Source organism: Parasteatoda tepidariorum, chromosome 6 (assembly GCF_982258835.1).
Source record: "Parasteatoda tepidariorum strain Cologne lab strain chromosome 6, Ptep-v5.0, whole genome shotgun sequence".
Lineage (NCBI taxonomy): Eukaryota > Metazoa > Arthropoda > Arachnida > Araneae > Theridiidae > Parasteatoda > Parasteatoda tepidariorum.
In genome coordinates this window covers 46529261-46547482 of record NC_141760.1, presented here as the reverse complement: position 1 = coordinate 46547482, position 18222 = coordinate 46529261, and the positions used below count along the sequence as shown (strand labels likewise).

General features: G+C 26.8%; 1 protein-coding gene across 1 annotated transcript in view; it reads left to right on the top strand.

The window, feature by feature from the left end:
* Positions 1-18222, top strand: part of LOC107451190 (uncharacterized) — a 148308-nt gene that overhangs the window by 55804 nt on the left and 74282 nt on the right. Inside the window, exon 4 of the mRNA XM_016067207.4 lies at positions 1109-1162. Within this exon, the coding sequence (XP_015922693.3) occupies positions 1109-1162 (54 nt within the window). The remainder of the gene's footprint in view (positions 1-1108; positions 1163-18222) is intronic.

The following is an 18222-nucleotide window of genomic DNA, read 5'->3' as shown; positions in this document are numbered from 1 at the left end:
TCCATCGTGAAACTTACTTCCTAGTTCCTCTAAATGACCCATTTCTGCAGAATTATGATTAAACATGTCACAAACATGAAAACGTAGGGTCCTTCTTCCTAGTCCATTGAAGAAATCATTCTTATCTGAGTATATTGATCGAGTGTGGGGGAGGTTTCTTAACACTCAACAAAGATTAGGGGTTTTAATAGTGAGCACGCTCTCAAAGTTCCTTGCTCCCAAATAACTGGCATTATGGAATTCGAAGAGTGGAGTCCCGAGTTGGAGTTTTTCGGACTGGTAAGGAATATTATTCTAATTATTTATAATAGCAGATGATATTTAAATTTTATTTTGGCAATCTTTTTTGTTATAAAAAAATTTATGAAACACTTAGATCAACAAATGTCAACGGTAGACGGGTGTGAGTGATTGTCTTTAGACATAGCGTGGCAAATGTAATGTAAACAGCAAAATGTGGCAACAAGTGGATTTAGACAGGCATGAGGAAAAACCCTCAGCAAAATGTTTTAACTAAAATTATATATGCCGCTTTTTGAAATACAAAGTAACATATTTATACTATATTTAATGTGTAGTATAATTTATAAATTTAATATTTAAAATTTATACATTATAACCAGTTACATAATTTATGTCTCAAAACCGTTTTCAATAAAAAGCCCTTACCCCATATTAATTTAGTAAAACCGTTTGTCCACCAGTTGATTATTTTTAGTCCTCTGGTATATGAAATTCTATGCTGGAAATGTGGATATTAAATTGAAGAGTTTAGGGTAATACAATGACAAGCTGCATTTTCATAGAGATCGTTTTTATGAGCATTTTTGGTTACACTATTTCCATGTATACAGTAATATGTTTTTGTGTATTGTTCAATTATCAAGCAGATATTTCAAAATTTTGCAACGTGACAAACTGAAATTAATACCAAAAATTTGCTTAATATAAGTTCTTACCTTAAAGAAAGTGTGACATCCCTTTATGTTGTCCTAAGCCCTTCAAATACAATAATAAATACTTACATTATGAATAGCAGAAAATATATATTTTGCTGTATGGTTATATAATTATGCATACTGAAAGTGTTTTTAATGTACAATTGCAGGTCAGGCCAAAACAGGAAATGGAAATGAAGGTCAAAAACTATATTCCACCCTACGTAAGTAGATATAATTTTTAAGTGCAAAAATCCAATGGTATTTAAATTATATCGTCAAAACAGCAACTCTCTATAATTGAAAAAAAACATTCTATTGGCATCATGTCTTGATTTTAGTCTATATTTATGATCCCAATCCCATGAATTTAAAACAAAATAAACATCTAAAAGAATTTTTTCTGATGACGATCCATTTCACCGTTTTGTTTGTGTCTCAAAAGAGTGAAAAGATTTTTAAATAAGCATATATACTTGAAATGATTAGATAAAACTAATTTTACTATTAATATTCATAAAAAAACTATAATATTATAATTTTGACTTCACCACTTTACAGTGGAATCACCTTTCATCAATAAGGGAATCGAATATAAATTTTTTTCTCTGGTTCTAAATACTATTAATGACTCTCTCTTTTTAATAAACCTTAAACAAGCGTCCACTCATTTCTTATTATTAACATTAACCACCATTAATTAACATAATCTCAGTATGTTAATTAATGGTGGTTAATACTCATATAACAGCCGACGCAAAATTAAAAAAATTATATTTGAATACAAGTTATAAAATATATTTTAAGTTTTATATATTTTATAAAATGCATTTGTTCTGATAAAGCACTTTAAAGCACCAGACATTATTTTTTTAGACATGCATTATCACTGAGTAATTAAACATTTGTAAAATAGACTCCTGAATTTCGCCAGTTTTATGACCTTTATAAGCTACTTTATCACTTTTTCAGATTTAAAATGTTTGATTTTATCATTTTATTGTTATTTTAATAAAATCTAAAAAAAAAAAAAAATACACGATAATTTTCTTCAAACTACGCTTATGTTTTATATAAATCAATTAAAAATAAATATACGTTTTAGTTCATAGTCTTTAAGTCGAATGGTTTACGTCAGAAAAAACTCTGATTTAAGTTTAATTACCCAAGGTTTATCTCTCAATTGCATAAGGCAAGAAATTAAACGAAGTGTTGTTTAATTATAAAAAAATCTGTAAATTATTTTCAGTTTATTTCTCAAAAAATGCAAGGATTAAAAGTCTAGCTGTGGTTTAAGCTATTTTTTTTAAGAAGGCACTCCTAATTTGTAATTGAAAATATTAATTTGTGTAGTCTAAAATATTACACCTGAAAAAGGATAAACAAACTTTTAATCAAAAATAATTTGAAATAGTTATACATATATGAGAAATTATTCGTTATTTATAGATAAATAACGTTTCGAAAAAATGAATATTTATAAATGTTTTGGACTTGACTATATACTTAACATAAGTTTTCTTCGGTTTTTTTAAAGTTTTTTTTTCTTCTATGACATACATAAAAATCACACATAGAACATACAAACATTTCTGTTACTAAGATTTGTCAATTACGTTTAATATCCCTTTATGTTCATGCACGTATGATCTGATGTTATTTTGTACATGTTTAGGTTATTATTAAACTAAGATACTAAGAATGAGCTAGCACATGCTAAGATACTTCAGAACGAGGACGTAAAACCGTATTGCTGGATTCCGCAAGTAATGAAGCCCGTGGAACTAATTTTTTGATGATTGCTGTCAACAACATATATGCGTGTTTGAACTTAAGTTTTTCAAATGGAAGGAAATTAGGGGCAATATTACTTCTAACTCACGTGATATGACGTCAATATCTTATGTCATCATCTTACCATAAAAATTGAATTTGCTTTTTTAGGATTATATTTATTTCCGACATGTTAGAATATAAATTTCGTAATATTGAATTAGGATATTTTAGCGAAATCAAAAAGACAAAATAAAGAAAAAAAAAAAGGATTTTATCAGGTATAAATTTTGATTTCTTCTTTTTTGACGTTAATTTTGCGTTATCACTTTACTTTTTCTTATAAATTTTTACTGAATTTTAAATTATTCTTAGACAACTATAAAATAAAAAAAAGTTTATCGTTATTATGCTATTAAATTTATTTGAAAAGTATAAGGGTAAATTTTATGTCAAAGTACAATCAATATTATCAAAAGAATATTAATTTGCTTTTTCGGGAATTAATTGTTTTGTATGTCTTTAAGGAGAAATATGTATATTTTTTTTGCTTTTGCTTCAACCTATTTCTATTTATTTTAATATTATTTAAAACTATTTATAAAAATTAACGAAACGAACAAAAAATTGAAACATAACTTAATATAAACATTATTCGAAATGTGTTTTTAAGTAAGTTAGAGAAGATTAAATTGTTTTTATAAAATATAGAGCTTTATCAATTTTCAATTTTAAGACATGGAATATTGTTTCTGTCTTTAAATAGAGATGCACTTTCTTTGTTAACATTTTAAAAGATTTTATCAACAATTTTCATGTTTACCAGTTTTAAAATATACTATTTATATTTTTCTGTAGTATATTAAATGATTAGTATTTATTTTTGATTAAAGAAAAGAAAAGTGTCTTGCTGTAAATTAAACTACAATAAAAAAAAGGGTTTTAGTTGTTTTTCTACTGTTCTCTAGCATAAATTAACAATATTTCTTCTGCTATTTTTTTTTCATTGTCACCTACTCAAAATTGTATTTTATTACAATTTTGTAAATAATGTAAATTTTTATTTTAATGAAAAATTTTGTATTTTAATATATAATTATTACGGGTAGATTTTTAACGTTAATGAAAATAATCAGTATAAATTTAAAAAGAGAAAATTGTTTAACTAATCACGTTATTGCAAACTTATTAATATTTGAAATTTCATAAAAATAAATTATGCAGTTGTTGTTTGTATAAATTTTTTTTTATTTATGAATATATTGTTACAAAATACTTTTTTTAAACATGTAAAATTTAATTCTTCGTAAAATAAGATAAATTTTTGTTTTGCTATGAAATTTTGTTTTCTGATGAATTGTGGTTTTTGATTATTCATTATATAACAAAAATCTGTTTTTGCTACACTTATTCATTCACGTGATTTATGAATCAAATTATATAATTAAATTAAAACTGCTCTTCTGTTTATCGATTTGTTTTAGTTCATACAAAAAACTTATTTAAATCTTCCTATAGACTCGTTACGATGATGTAAACTGCAATTTAAAATCTTTACCGCGTTTGTTTCATGTTCTCATGTTCATTTTTGCATACAAAATTATTACAATGACAATATTTTTACTAGCAATATTTTTCTTAATAATAAAATAATAATGCTTTTTTATATAACACATTAAGTTATAAACTGTAACAATATATTTACACTAATCCATACTTAATTTTTTAGCATTGTTTTTCTTTCTAATAAAATATATTTTTTAATATTTTTCAAATTAAGTATTTTAAATTATAAATGTTTTGCTCTTGGTACAACGCAAAGCAAATTTTTCAACTAATTCTTTTATAACACCTAATAACAAACAACAATTGGATATTTTTTCTAACCAAATGACTGGTGGAAAAACTATCGGCCCTCGATCGGCGAGACATATTTTGAATTCTTCCCTATTTAGAAGAACTTTTATAAACAGCCTAATACAAAATAATTATAAGGGATAAAAATGCATTGAGAAATAGCCTATTATATTCGATTGCATATTTCTCTAATAATAAGTTACTACTTTCGGATAACTCTTGTCCAGTTTAGCTTTATTGTTTTAAGAAATTTAAACTTTTGGTTATAAAAATGTTATCAAGCCATATCAATTTGAAATTCTTTTAATTTCGTTAGTTTTTCCTAATTTTTTTATCACACTACCTAATTCAATAATTGTTGCAATAGTCGAAAGGAAAAATTGATCATTCGGTAAAAAATAATCTATTTGTAATTTTCAGTTGACGTCAATATCTGATATCTTCTCAGAAAAAAAATGAAATAATACCTGAACTGAAATTATGAAAAATATTGTTTTACTTAAATAAAAACTGGAAATCAATTTTATTCTTTTATGTAAGATATTAACTGTACACTGTATTTAGTCATTGTTTCAACATAAACAGTTTTGATGTTTACAATATAACTATAAAGGACCACTTTTTAGATATTATTATGCAAAGGTGAAAGGACATTATTAAGGTTTTAAAAAAACTGTGTAAAATTATCTAAATGCAAGACTTTATTACAAAAAACACAATATTTTTTCGAACTTACTGGAACATTAAATTTTTTGATACTTTACAAAAAAAAAAGCTATCACGCGGCGAAAAAAATTCAGGTAAAATTACTGTAATGTATGATATGGACATTTTTGGTAAAAAAAACTATTATTCTGGTTCATAAAACCAAAATATACAGTATTTAAAACACTGATTTAGTAATTTCTCCATTCACATGGTACAGGTTTACGGAAATTACAGTTCTTTTGCAACACATTTAGAAAGCATTACAAAACTGAAAAGTAAATTTTATCGAATCGATGTTTTTTTACACCTCAATAATAATAAAACTAAAAAAGTTTGCGAAATTTTTCACATTTTATTGCATTTTATAAATTTATATTTTGTTGTTTATTTTACCAAAATCATTACTAAAACGCTTCCGTAAAAATTAACGAGCTTTCTGGTATTCCCGTATTGCAGTTTTAGAATTGTTCTATTTTCAAATGTTATATTTTAAGACCCAAATAGCAATTACAAAATTCGTTCAGATACAAATTTTAAAGCATAATTTTGAAAGAAAAAAAACAATTAAATATATTAAGTGTTATAATAATCTTCAATGATTCGAATTTACAAAAACTTAAATTAAAAAACAATCAAAACATTTTTAAAAAATATATGGATTATTTATTTGTACTTAAACTATTTTTTCTCACCAAATTTTGAAATTAATCATTAAGTTTACCAATAGATGGCACTGCTCTGCTGAAACATTCTGAAACAATGTTTTCTGATTTAGTCCATACCATTCCAACTTAAATACTAGCTGTGTGCCTTTTAATATTGCTGATTCTTAAGCAGAACGCTGAAAAATGCGCAATTCTTTTACATTCCACGTTTTCAAAATAACTTTTTAAACCATCTGTTTTGTTGGTGACATCACTAATTATAGAAACACTAACTATGACATCACTAACTATATACAATAGAAATTTTCTGTATACCATTTATAAGAGAAATTATTTTTCAGTTGTTTGAAAATTTTGAAAGTCAATATCAATCCATAGAGATTATTTTGTTTATTGATAATAATTTGCTTCTGAAAACTATAGACTTGAATGAAATTATTTTTTTAAAAACTCGATTAATTTTCAATTTTAATTAAGTGCATAGTATTTTTATTATCATGCTTTAAAAAATACTTACGCACACATGTAAGACGTTTCAAAAGATTAATAACATTTTTGCTTAATGATATAACACATCTGTGAGTATAACACATATGCTTGTATTTTCGCTTAATCGTTTTTTATTTAAATAATGACAGAACAAGGACTAAAAGATTTTTGAATGTTTTCGTTTATATCTTCATTCAAAATGTGTAAAGAAGTAAATTTTATTCCTATATTCTTACTTCCTTACAGCTATTTTTTAATATTAAATTATTTAAAATTATACTTTACTCAGTATTTTACTGTATTTATTTTTAATAGTATTTTATCTTGTATTTTTACATCTGTTTACATATAATTATATCTATTAACATAATGTTTCATTGCATCTGTTTTAATTATTATTATAAATTGCATTTTTATATTTAATATGTAATGACGTTTATACTTCTATACGTAATGACATTGATAGAAGATAAACATTATTGTCAGATTACTATACTTTTTCTAAGCTTTGAATATCATATTTTATGGGGTTTTCGTCTTTCATTAATAAAACCTTTCAAAACAAATATTGGAACTTGTAATAAAAGTAGATTTATTACTTCCATTTATACATGAAGCTATTCCTAATTATGCAGACATCATTGATTTTTCATTAACTTTTTTAATGGTCCTTTGTCATTCAGATATGAACAACTAAGTGAATTGTCAGTGATTAATTTTATTCGCCTAGATAACCTCACGTAGAGCAAGGCAATTATTATTAAATTGGAAGATGTTGAAATAGTTATATAGTTAGCACTGGAAATTATGCGTGTATGTTTCATTTAAACTATATGAATTTCGGTAAATCACTATCATAATTTTCCATGAAATCAGTAAAGCTTTTAATGCCTGATATTTTTCCGAAATAAAGATTTATAATCAATCTGAAGAGTTAAGAAGCACGAAATAAAATATTAACGAAAAGAATAATTGATATTCAAAATATTGTTAAATAAAGTGAAATTCGTTTTTTTGTTGCTAGCTTTGATTTAATGAAATATTGGGCTAACGAAGGCATTTTAACGAATGGTTTGTGTAATTTACAAGCCTGTATAAATTCTGTTGCTAATAGCATAACTTGGATTTAATGAAGAATTTTTCATAATCATTTAGGGAAAAAACTAAGTAAAAATTTTATTCTATTCAAAAGTGTAAAAAAACCCATTTAGTTTAAAGTGTTCGAAAATAATATGTACTTACGAAATAAAGAGTAACAATTTAAGGTAACCTTTCTGTTATGGAATAAATTAGTAAAATTTGAATCGGCAAAGGATGAATATGAAGTCTTTGCAGCTATTAACAAAATATATTGCTGTATATAATCCATTGTAAAGTTTCAACTTGCTATTTCTTCCTTTACTTATTCGTCTACTTGATAAAGGGATAATTTTTTTTCAATCATAAGTTCAAAATTTTAATATGGGTTTAATTATTGATTCTTTTCGTGTCATCTAAATATAATAAATAAGAAAGTTTCTTGTTTGAAACATATTTGATAATAACTAAACAATGATAATAGCTTTACTCATTTGTCTACTTAATATTTTCTAGAAATTTTTTTTCAATTATAAGCTGAAAATTTTAATGTTGATTTAATTATTGAATTTTTTAGTGTCATCTAAATACAATAAATCCTTGCTTGAAACATGTTTGATAATAGCTAAATGCAAAGTTAAATTCAAAAGTTTAAGATAGTGAGATAATGCTGTAGAAATTTACTAAATATTTTAAATGAATACTCATCAATGTTGTATACATTAGGATAGATATAAAAATAAATATTTTTTTCATTCTTTTCATAATGAAATAAACTCAGTATTAGATAAAAATTGAAAAATAAAAATTTATTTTGTGTTCATGCATTAGTTTTGAAATTTAGGGGAAAAAAAATCGAAATTTAGCTATATTTTGTAAATTTTTAAGCACCACAAGATATTTTCTAAGAGTAATGAATGGTTTGGTAGAGTTCCTGCAAAATAACTTTATTAGGGAGCTACTACTCATGGGAAATATCATCTGGTTGTTCATGAGTCAAAATTTACCCAATTTAAACGAAGCAAACTTTTTCTCGTAGACTTAATATAGATTGAGGGTCAGTATATGTTTTCCTACTAATGAAATTAATCTTAACTATTCATCGTATCTATTCTACTCAAATATAATACAAAGAACCATTTATTTTTTGAAATAGTTATATTAAAAAAATTATCATAGCTCTACTTGTCACTTTTCTCAAATTATTTATGTCATGATATACTGAATAAACTGGTGATTCTTTGATGAAGAAGTTAGTTTTCTTGTTAAGAAATTATTTCCATTAGGAAACTTTGCAAATATAGGAGAAATATTGCTGCACTTTGGAGTAGCTTTGTAGTAGGAAAAAAATAAACGTAAAGTTACAAAATATTGGTGATAGAGACGAGGTGTTAGTAAAAATTTGTTGTATTTCAACCTACAAATCTTTAAGAGATTCTGTTTGTTCGCTAATTTTAACTAATTTCCCAACTCTTTTGTTTATGCGTTACATTAATTATTGTTTTTGTTTTATTTTCTTTGAATAAATTTGAAATTTGAGATTTAGAATATTTTTTCCTTTTCTCTATGTGTCCACGTATTAAACTTGTAGGTTTTTTTTATATCTGAAATATTAATTAATTATGCTGCCTTTTTTTTTTACAGAATAGTGAACTACTTTTTTTCAATTTATAGTTAAAAAGCTATAACATAATTTTTTTTTATAAATTATGAATGCATTATTGAAAAGAAAAGAACTACATATCCTTGTGCGTTATTGAAAATAAAAATTTGGGTTGGGTAGACTGATCTGGTGCCCCTTTTTCATGAGCGATTTATTATGTTCTTTCACTAAACAGGAAACATGATTTTAAAGAGAGATTTTCTAATCATAAGTAATCGAGAAAAATAATAGGAAAACAGGAATATGCTACATATAGTTCCTAATTCTATTCTACACTTAAATCTCAAGATATTCCATGAAATGAATTCCATGATGCACTTTATACTATGTTATGAATTCTACCTATATTATTTTTAGAGTTACTTAAAGCCTTGAATACAGTTTGATTTAATACGCAGTATAATCATCTTTAAAAGAGAATAGTTTGTTTGCTACGATCTCATCCTAAATCGTCAAAATGATGATGAATCTACTATGTTATGCATAATATTAAATATTTCATGCTATTTAAATATACTATTACTGATAAATGATAGCTCTCTGAATCTTAATGAATGTTGCTTTTCTACAGTGTATATTTTATTATTAGTATATTATTAATAAAGGTAAATGTTGCTAATATTTGTTTTCTTTTAATTTAAAATTTGTTTTTTGCATTTCACCTCACAAATAGTTTTTTAGAGATAAGCATTCAACAAGTACAACAAGTGGATTTTCATAAAGGTTGTTTTAATTCAAAACAGTTCCTATTAAATCGATCTATCTTAATTGAATCTATTTCTATCTATTTTCTAATTATCTATTTAAAATAATTTTTCGGTAGACGTTGGCTTGTGATTATCTGTAATGATGAAAAGTTAGGAAATTAATGTGCCCCGTGGTTTCCGTTGTGGGTCTAACGTAAAGTTATAAAGTGGTCAAAATTTTGATTGACAATAGGTTGATTGATTTGACAGCATCATTTACAAAATGATTGAATTATCACCATACACAGAGCTCCAGTTGAATCTAGCTAATCAAAAAGTGGTCAAAATAATGAATGACTATAAAATTTATTTGATTATATAAATTATGCTTTTAGAAGTCAGGAAATTATCAATACTAGCATTTTTTTTACACAATCTAGTTAGAGGACAGTCTAGTTAGAGTAACTAGTTAGAAAACAGTCGACATTTGTATTGTTGATAAATTCTTTTTGGTAATATTATACCTAATTAATCTACAAGTATTGAACTGGAAACTATAGAAAACTTGAGTTCTCTAGCTTATCGGGCAGTAGTTAAAATTTCGATTGACAATAAATTTTATGTAGTAATAATAATAATTCTACTTGTATTATATATACTTGATAAATGACCGCGGTTCTTGTGGTAGCGGAATTTTCATTACGGCTCCTGACTTTTCTAGAAAACTTACGATTAAGAATCCAGACTTCTGCTCTGTTTTTAGATCTGAGCTAATTGCCATCGAAGAGGCACTCAACGCTATTGGGTCTATAACATCATCCGCTAATATCTGGATCTTATCCGATAGTCGTAGTGCCATACAGCACTTAAGTAACTGGAATAAGGCTGGCGACAGGGCACCTGTCTCTATACTTAATAAAATTAAACAACTCTCTCATCGGCGTAAAATCTTCATTCAATGGATTCCCTCTCACATAGGCCTCTTTGGTAATGAAAATGCTGATCTTTTGGCCAAGCAGGGAGCTTCTGATAGCACAATTTCAAGTCGACCTTTGACCTTCCCTGAGATTTGCTCCAAGACCAGAACCACTAACGAACAACTATGGAACATCCCTCCGGCCCACTCTTGGTATAATGGACAGACTCCTGGTGGGGCACTTACCATGGGGGCTGATAGAGCCATACAGTCCACTATAAGTAGGCTCATAAGTGGACACATCAGGTGTCTCTCTTTTGAGCTTGGGCGAAAGACCTATTCAACGTGCACGAGATGTAACTCTGCACAGGCTTCTCCCGATCACATTTTACACTGTCTCTTGGTCTGGAAAAGAAAGACCTCTACTCTGGTCCCTTACATGTATATGATTTCCTGAAGACTTTCGAGCTCATTGACTTGGTCTAGCCTGCGGCTGACCAAGAGGAATAAATCAACAACAACAACAACAAATACTTGATAAATTCTGTTTGTGGCAAAGTTGTCCAAAAATACTAATTATTTTATTTGTCATCCGGCTCGGAGCTCCAGTTGAACACTTTAGTTTTTCTGAAAATCGTCGGATAAAAAAATTTACTAGTGAATAGCTAGTTTTGCGATAATTCTGATTGTAGTGAACTAACATTGTAGTCAAGCACAGAGATATCTTTATAATGCCAACACTATAGTATGTTAGAAAGTGATCTGAAATTTGACTGGAGTTAAATTTTCTTTGGCACTAATTTTGGGATTCTGCTTGTAGCAGTTAGGAAATGATTGCAGATAATATTGTAATCCAGTATAGAGCTTCAGTTAAAATTTGAGACCTCTACCTATTTTTAATCTGGTCAGAAAATAATTTTGTTAGATGATAAATTCTCTTTGACATTTATATCAAGATAAATTTTGTTGGAAGTAATCAGAAAATGATTGAAACTTGCATTGACATTTAACACAAAGCTTCAGTACGGTTTTGAGGGCTAGAGCTACTCGGAAAGGGATGTAAATTTTGAGTGCAAGAGGTCATCAAATTTTTTTCTCTCCAATGCCCACCTGGGTTAACATTTCATCAATTCAGGTGTTTTAGGACAGATTTGTAGGCCACTCTTTCTGGGGCGCCGTTGTGGGACAACATTGTTCTCACAGTAAAGACAGATAATACAGTGAAATAAAGAGCGTCCAAGCCTTGTACGGGATCCGAACCCAGAACCTTTCTGATTCAAAGCCAGTTCCCTGGTCCCTACACAGTTCGGTCAGCTTTCACACATACATCGAAAATCCATCGCAAAGATAGCAAGATTCTATAGAGAGAATAAAAATTTTGCGAAATTAAAAGGGTATTTTTATTAAAGTAAAAATTCATTTAGGTGATAAAAAATATGTAAATAAAAATAATAATATGAAAAAAATTGTCAATCAATTTTTCAGTAAAATCATGAATAATGTACTCTTTTAATAAAAACGTTACCCATTTAAACTTCATTATTAACTTATCCTTAACTGAAACATAGCATAATAGTAAAAAAATAAAATATTAAAGTTACAATCGATATTAATGTGCAAGTCAAAAGTTCCCGGCATGGAAAGAGAAAGTGAGATTCATTCACAATCCCATCAGTTCTGAAGCTTTTGTCGTAACTCTCTAACTAGTGTTTGATTACAGGAACTCTAGGGTTGAGTGAATACAAGTAAAATATTATCGGTAATATTTTACTCGGTATTGGTAGTAAAAATATGCTATTTAATTTTACAAAAAAATTATACAAATTTACAACAATTCACAGTAATATTTGCGTTGAAATTCATTAAATATATTTCTAAAAGTATAAGCTAATTATTTGGTGCAGATTTTTTTAAATCTGTTTTTTCAAATGACGTTACATTTTTGGATTTATTGCTGTTTTCTTTTGACGCTTTTAAACACTGTAATACGACCTTTGAAGTATGCATGCTAAAATAATTAAAAATGAATTACTCCATTTCTAAGAAAATAATTCTGGCATTAAAAATAACAATCGGTAACACTTAGGCTTTAATATTTGAATAAAAATTTTTTTAAAAATTCAGCTAAATTTGTATTAATTTATTAAAAAATTAATTAATTTTTCCTTTACTAATTTTTTTCTTTTTAAATGTCATTCATATTATATATTCTTTTGTTAAATATCGAATAAATGATATTAATTTTGAGAAAGAAATGTGAATTTTTTCCAAACTTTTTAAACCAATATTTTTTAACCAGGTGCTATGTAGAATTTAGCAATTTATTTAGCAAATTCTGTTAAACTGATAAATCGTAAGACATTTTTTTTATAATTGGAAATTAAAACTTGATTCGACCATCACTAAATGTCTTTTTAACTTGTATAATGATAATTAAATTTTTTAAAATAAATCTTGATATACTATATTATTTACATTCCGCAGGCTTCTAAAATATAATTTTATTGCACCATGTTTTCAGCAACACTTCTATGCATATTACTGCATTTATAGTGTACTTCATGAAACTATAAGCAGTTTCTGGTTCGCGTGTCCCTAACTTAAGAATGAAATGACTCAGAATTGAAGATATCACGCAACACTCCTTTAATTTAACTTCATGAAACAAGGGGTCCTCTGGGAAGAAGGGCTCTTAAGATGGCAACATGAGAAGTTTTTAATCTAGAAATGAGGTTATGTGTGTGTGCCGGACTTCCTAGTCCAACCAAAGGGTCTAATGAAGTCTCGTTTATGTCTAAAGAATCTTACATTGCTACTTTTTTCTGAGGAATTAATGAAATGGTCATACACTTCCTATTTCACGCTGTTTCTCAGTTTCTCCATTTCCTGCGTGAACTTCGTTACATTTTACACTGAATTAAAGAAAGGTGAATAACATTCTTCGAATGTACGTATCTTTTTACGTTTCTCTTATAAAATATTGTAATTCTAAAATTTCAGTTTTTTGATAATCATTAAACTAGTTCTTGCCTTTATTTGATACCTTACAGCATCCATAACTTCACAGTAATGAAAATATCTTACATGTAACTTTGGATTTTAGACATATAATTATTAAATTAGCTTTTGTTTTATTTCATTCCTTTAAATTCTGCCCGAAATCAAAATGTTTATGCTAAAAAATCCATCCTAAAATATAAAACTTCATTCAAATTTCAGAGCAAATTCTCATTTTGTGAAAAGAAATTGGGCCAGGTATTTGGGCCAGGTAAGAATTGGGCCAGATATTTTGAAAACAGAAATAGAAAAAGCTTTTTTCTTTAGTTTTGACAATTATTAAACTAGCCAACTCATTTAAAAGGGAGTAAAATCACAAAAAATAAATTGTTAGCTATTCGTTTTTTTAAGATGAAATAAATTAACCGAAGCAAATGCAAATGGATTGCACCCTGTCAATAGCATTTTCATTACATATGAAATATAAATTCACATTCCTCTTAATAAAATAATTTTTGAAAATGCTATTACAAATGTACAAATCTATCATAGAAATTTAGTTGTAGAAATTTTAAATATAATAAAAATAAGTATTACAAATGCACTTCAAGAATAATATTTTTTTTCACAAAAATGCAATATGCTTTTAGAATATTTAATAAAAGATACGAAAAATGCCGTCTAAATGCAGTATATTAAAAAAAAATTACAATTCCAAATTTCTTTAATTTTTTAATTTATCAATATTGCTAAAATATCTTCATATTATTTCATTCATATTTATACTAAAATTTTTTCATTTTTATGATTTTTCGTGTTTAACATTCTTCATGTTTATAATTATTCATGTTTATACTTTAAATTGTTTATACTTCAGTTCAACAATGTTTATGATTCAGAAATATATCAGTTAAATTAGAGAGCCTAATTAATAGCCTGAAAATTTTGTGAAAAGACATTTTAAAACAATTTAATTTTGCAGTTTAAAGGTCATGTTATAATTGGTTTATGAATAAAATTCAATAATTTTTATTGTATAGTCCTTATTTAAGGAAATTTAGAACTTTTTTTATTCCTAATAAAATTAAATTTTTTCCAAATGTAATTAAATGTATCTTAATATTTTTTCAATAGGAAATAACGAAGAAAGGAAAATCATTTAGAAATATATATTTATTGGAAAGTCTGAGAATTCAATATTCTTCAAAATACTAGAGCTATTTATAATCAAATCTTAGTTTATCAAATAGTTTAACAATAACATCTTTCCAAATTTGTAACAAATCTCTATTCTAATAGTAAATGATTTCATTTATTATATCTGAGACATTAAAAGTAGACATTAAATTAAATTAATTATTAAACATAAAATTTTTCCTGCAAGTTCCTATAATTAAAATAAAATTTCCTGGTAAACCTTGTGCAAAATGATCCTTGTGCATAACTAGGCCAATATGAACAGTGAACAACTATTTGAAAATTTGATCAAGTAATTAACTAAGTCCAGATTCTTATTGTCTAACTAAAACTTTCGCATTAAGGTAACCGTAAGATACAAGTATATTTTGATTTAACTCTATGTTTAACTATCAATATTTTTTTTACACCGAAACATTAAACGTTTTCTAAGACACTTAAAGACTTTTACTCACGCAATTCTTATCAGAATCTAGAAAAATTATCGTTAAAAATAGCTCTTATTCAACCTCAATTTCCTATTAATAAGTTTTAAGGAAACTAAGAAAGGAAGATTAATCAATATTCCTCAAGGTGAAGTAGCATTCAGGTGTTCTTAAATTCACTTTTAACTATTTTTTAATGATTATTATACAAATTTCAAAATTCAATGATATCTATTAAGTAAATTTAAATAGATAAAAACTGCATTAGGAAAGTAAGAAGTTTGTATTAAAATTTAAAAAAAAAGTCATTGAATTCATATCCATAGTTAAAACAAAGTTAAACTAAATTGTCATATTACTTTTCACTCAAACTAAATAAAATTTTAACTTAGACAACTGCATTTAACAATTGCTGTTTCCATTCTGATCTGATTTCAAAATTTCAAAATGTAAAAAATTGGAATTTGATACAAACTTTCGAAATTAAAAAAATTCTGAATTTATTTATCTATTTTATCACACCAAAACGAGAGGTTTGTACTCTCTTTTTCTTGTAAAATACATCTTAGCAATTTAAGTATATGTTTCTTAACACTACGAAGACTGAAACTTAGTAAATACCTATATTGCCCAAGAGCAGTTAGATGCAGCAGACTGGATTGTGAAGAAATAACTAATGTGTGAAGAAGTTCGTTTAAAATTAATTTTTAATATTTTTCATATTATTTATAGTTATATAACAAGATATAAGTAAATATTAACGATATAAAAAATTATATGTTGTACAAAAAGTCGCAAAATTCTAAGAAATTGTGTCATTATATACACCGAAGAGCCATTACATTATGACCACCCTGCTAATAACACGTAGGACCACCTTTAGCCCTCAAAACTGCTAGCCCCCGCCTTGTTAGCAGTGCAAGGTGCTGATAGGTAGTCTGAGATATCTGGTACCAAGCGCTCACCAACTGGTCCTGCAATTCCCTCACATTGCGAGGGGGTAGCGTGTCAGACCGAATTCGGTTTTCCAAGTAGGACCACAAATTATTGGATTAAGGTCAGGTGAATTTGAGGTCCAAGACATAACTTGAAAGTCACTAGAATGTTCCTCGAACCAATTATTCGACCCTTATGGCATGGTGCATTATTCTGTTGGTAAACACCATCCCTCGCAGGAAAAACTGTTGCCATGAATGGATGAACCTGGTCTGCAACTATGTTCAAGTAGCTTACAGACGTCAGAGATTGTTCTATGAGGATTATGGGTCATAATGTGTCCCATGAAAACATTGTTCCTGGGCGAGAAACCATGAAAACCTGGGCGAGCCCATTGTTATAGATGGAGGGTGGTCATAATTTAATGGCTCTTCGATGTACACCATTGTTTTTCTAATTGAAATTAAAAAGCAGTCAAAATGACTTCCTAAGGCAATCTAGTGTTAAAAGTAGATAGTAGGTTAAAAATTCTGCTTCCTTGTGATACTTCATTCCATATTTTGAAGGAAATAAAATATTGATTATAGTTTAATGGAGTGTTTGGAAATATAAAAATAGTGAGTTGAATAGTGAGCAATAAAAAAGAACAAGGACTATAAAACTTTTGATAAAGTGATTGAATTTTTCCGTACTACAATACATTCGAGTATATAACTTTTATTATGATTTAGTGAGGGTGATGTTCTAAGTTAAGAAATTAGACACAAAAACGTGTTTGAATCTTCGAAATATGGGGGACAGCCACGATCTGAAAATTATGGCCCATTCGTTAAACCAAAGGCCAAAGTTTAGGATCTTAAGTGCTAAATTCCCTTTTTGCATATCTCGCTACATTTCACACTATTTAAGTTCATCAAAATATTCTGCAACAACTGAAAAACTGTATAGCAAGATGAAAATTTCATGGAAAATATAGTTTTTAAAAACCATGAATTAATTTTTAATTATTGAAATAAATAATGGTGTTCATTTGTCTTATTTATGGCATCTTTCATACTTCAAAAATATTTGATGTATGAAAATATCAAAAATATCAAAAATATAATAATTTTATCACTATGAAACTAATATGAACTATTAGTAATAAATTTATAATAATAATTGTTTTCGAATCAACAATAATCCATTTACAATCAATTTTAAGTTTTCAGTGCCAGGGTTTTACATTTAATTCTAAACATGTTTTAATTGCTAGGAAAAATAGTACTGAAACGCAGATAGCGCACTAAAACTTTATCACAAGAATTAAAATAATACATTAGTTGCTTTATGTTTTCAGAATTAGTATTTGAAGAAAATTGATGAAAACAATTCTATTTTTAATCGAAATAATTTCTCTATTCCTTTTAGAGTCCTTTTCTTTCTGTATTTTGGAACCATACCAATATCGTTATACATGAAATACAGTAGTTAAAATGTTATAAAAAGAAAGATTTACATTATTATTCAAGTTAGATGATTTGCATTGAAAATAGTAATCAAGGAAATGGGATATAAAGTGCAGATAAATTGTTAAGCGAAGAGAAATTGCACTTGCCTCTAATGAGAGGAAATCATTGCTTTCAAATAGAAAGTATGCGATTTCTGAATTTAGTATCGGAATTGATAGTGCCAAATTCTCTATCATTTGCATTTAACGAAATTACCAAAATAAAAGAAATATTAGATCGAATGAAAAAATACAAAAAATTTCGTTTTTATCTCCAGATCATTAACAAGATTACACATGAAAACTTATTTAATACTGAGTTACTTCTTTTCAGAATCTAATGATACTTCTTTACTTAATTATGTTATCAATTTTTTTAAATTGTAACTGTATTCCTTTTTTCTGA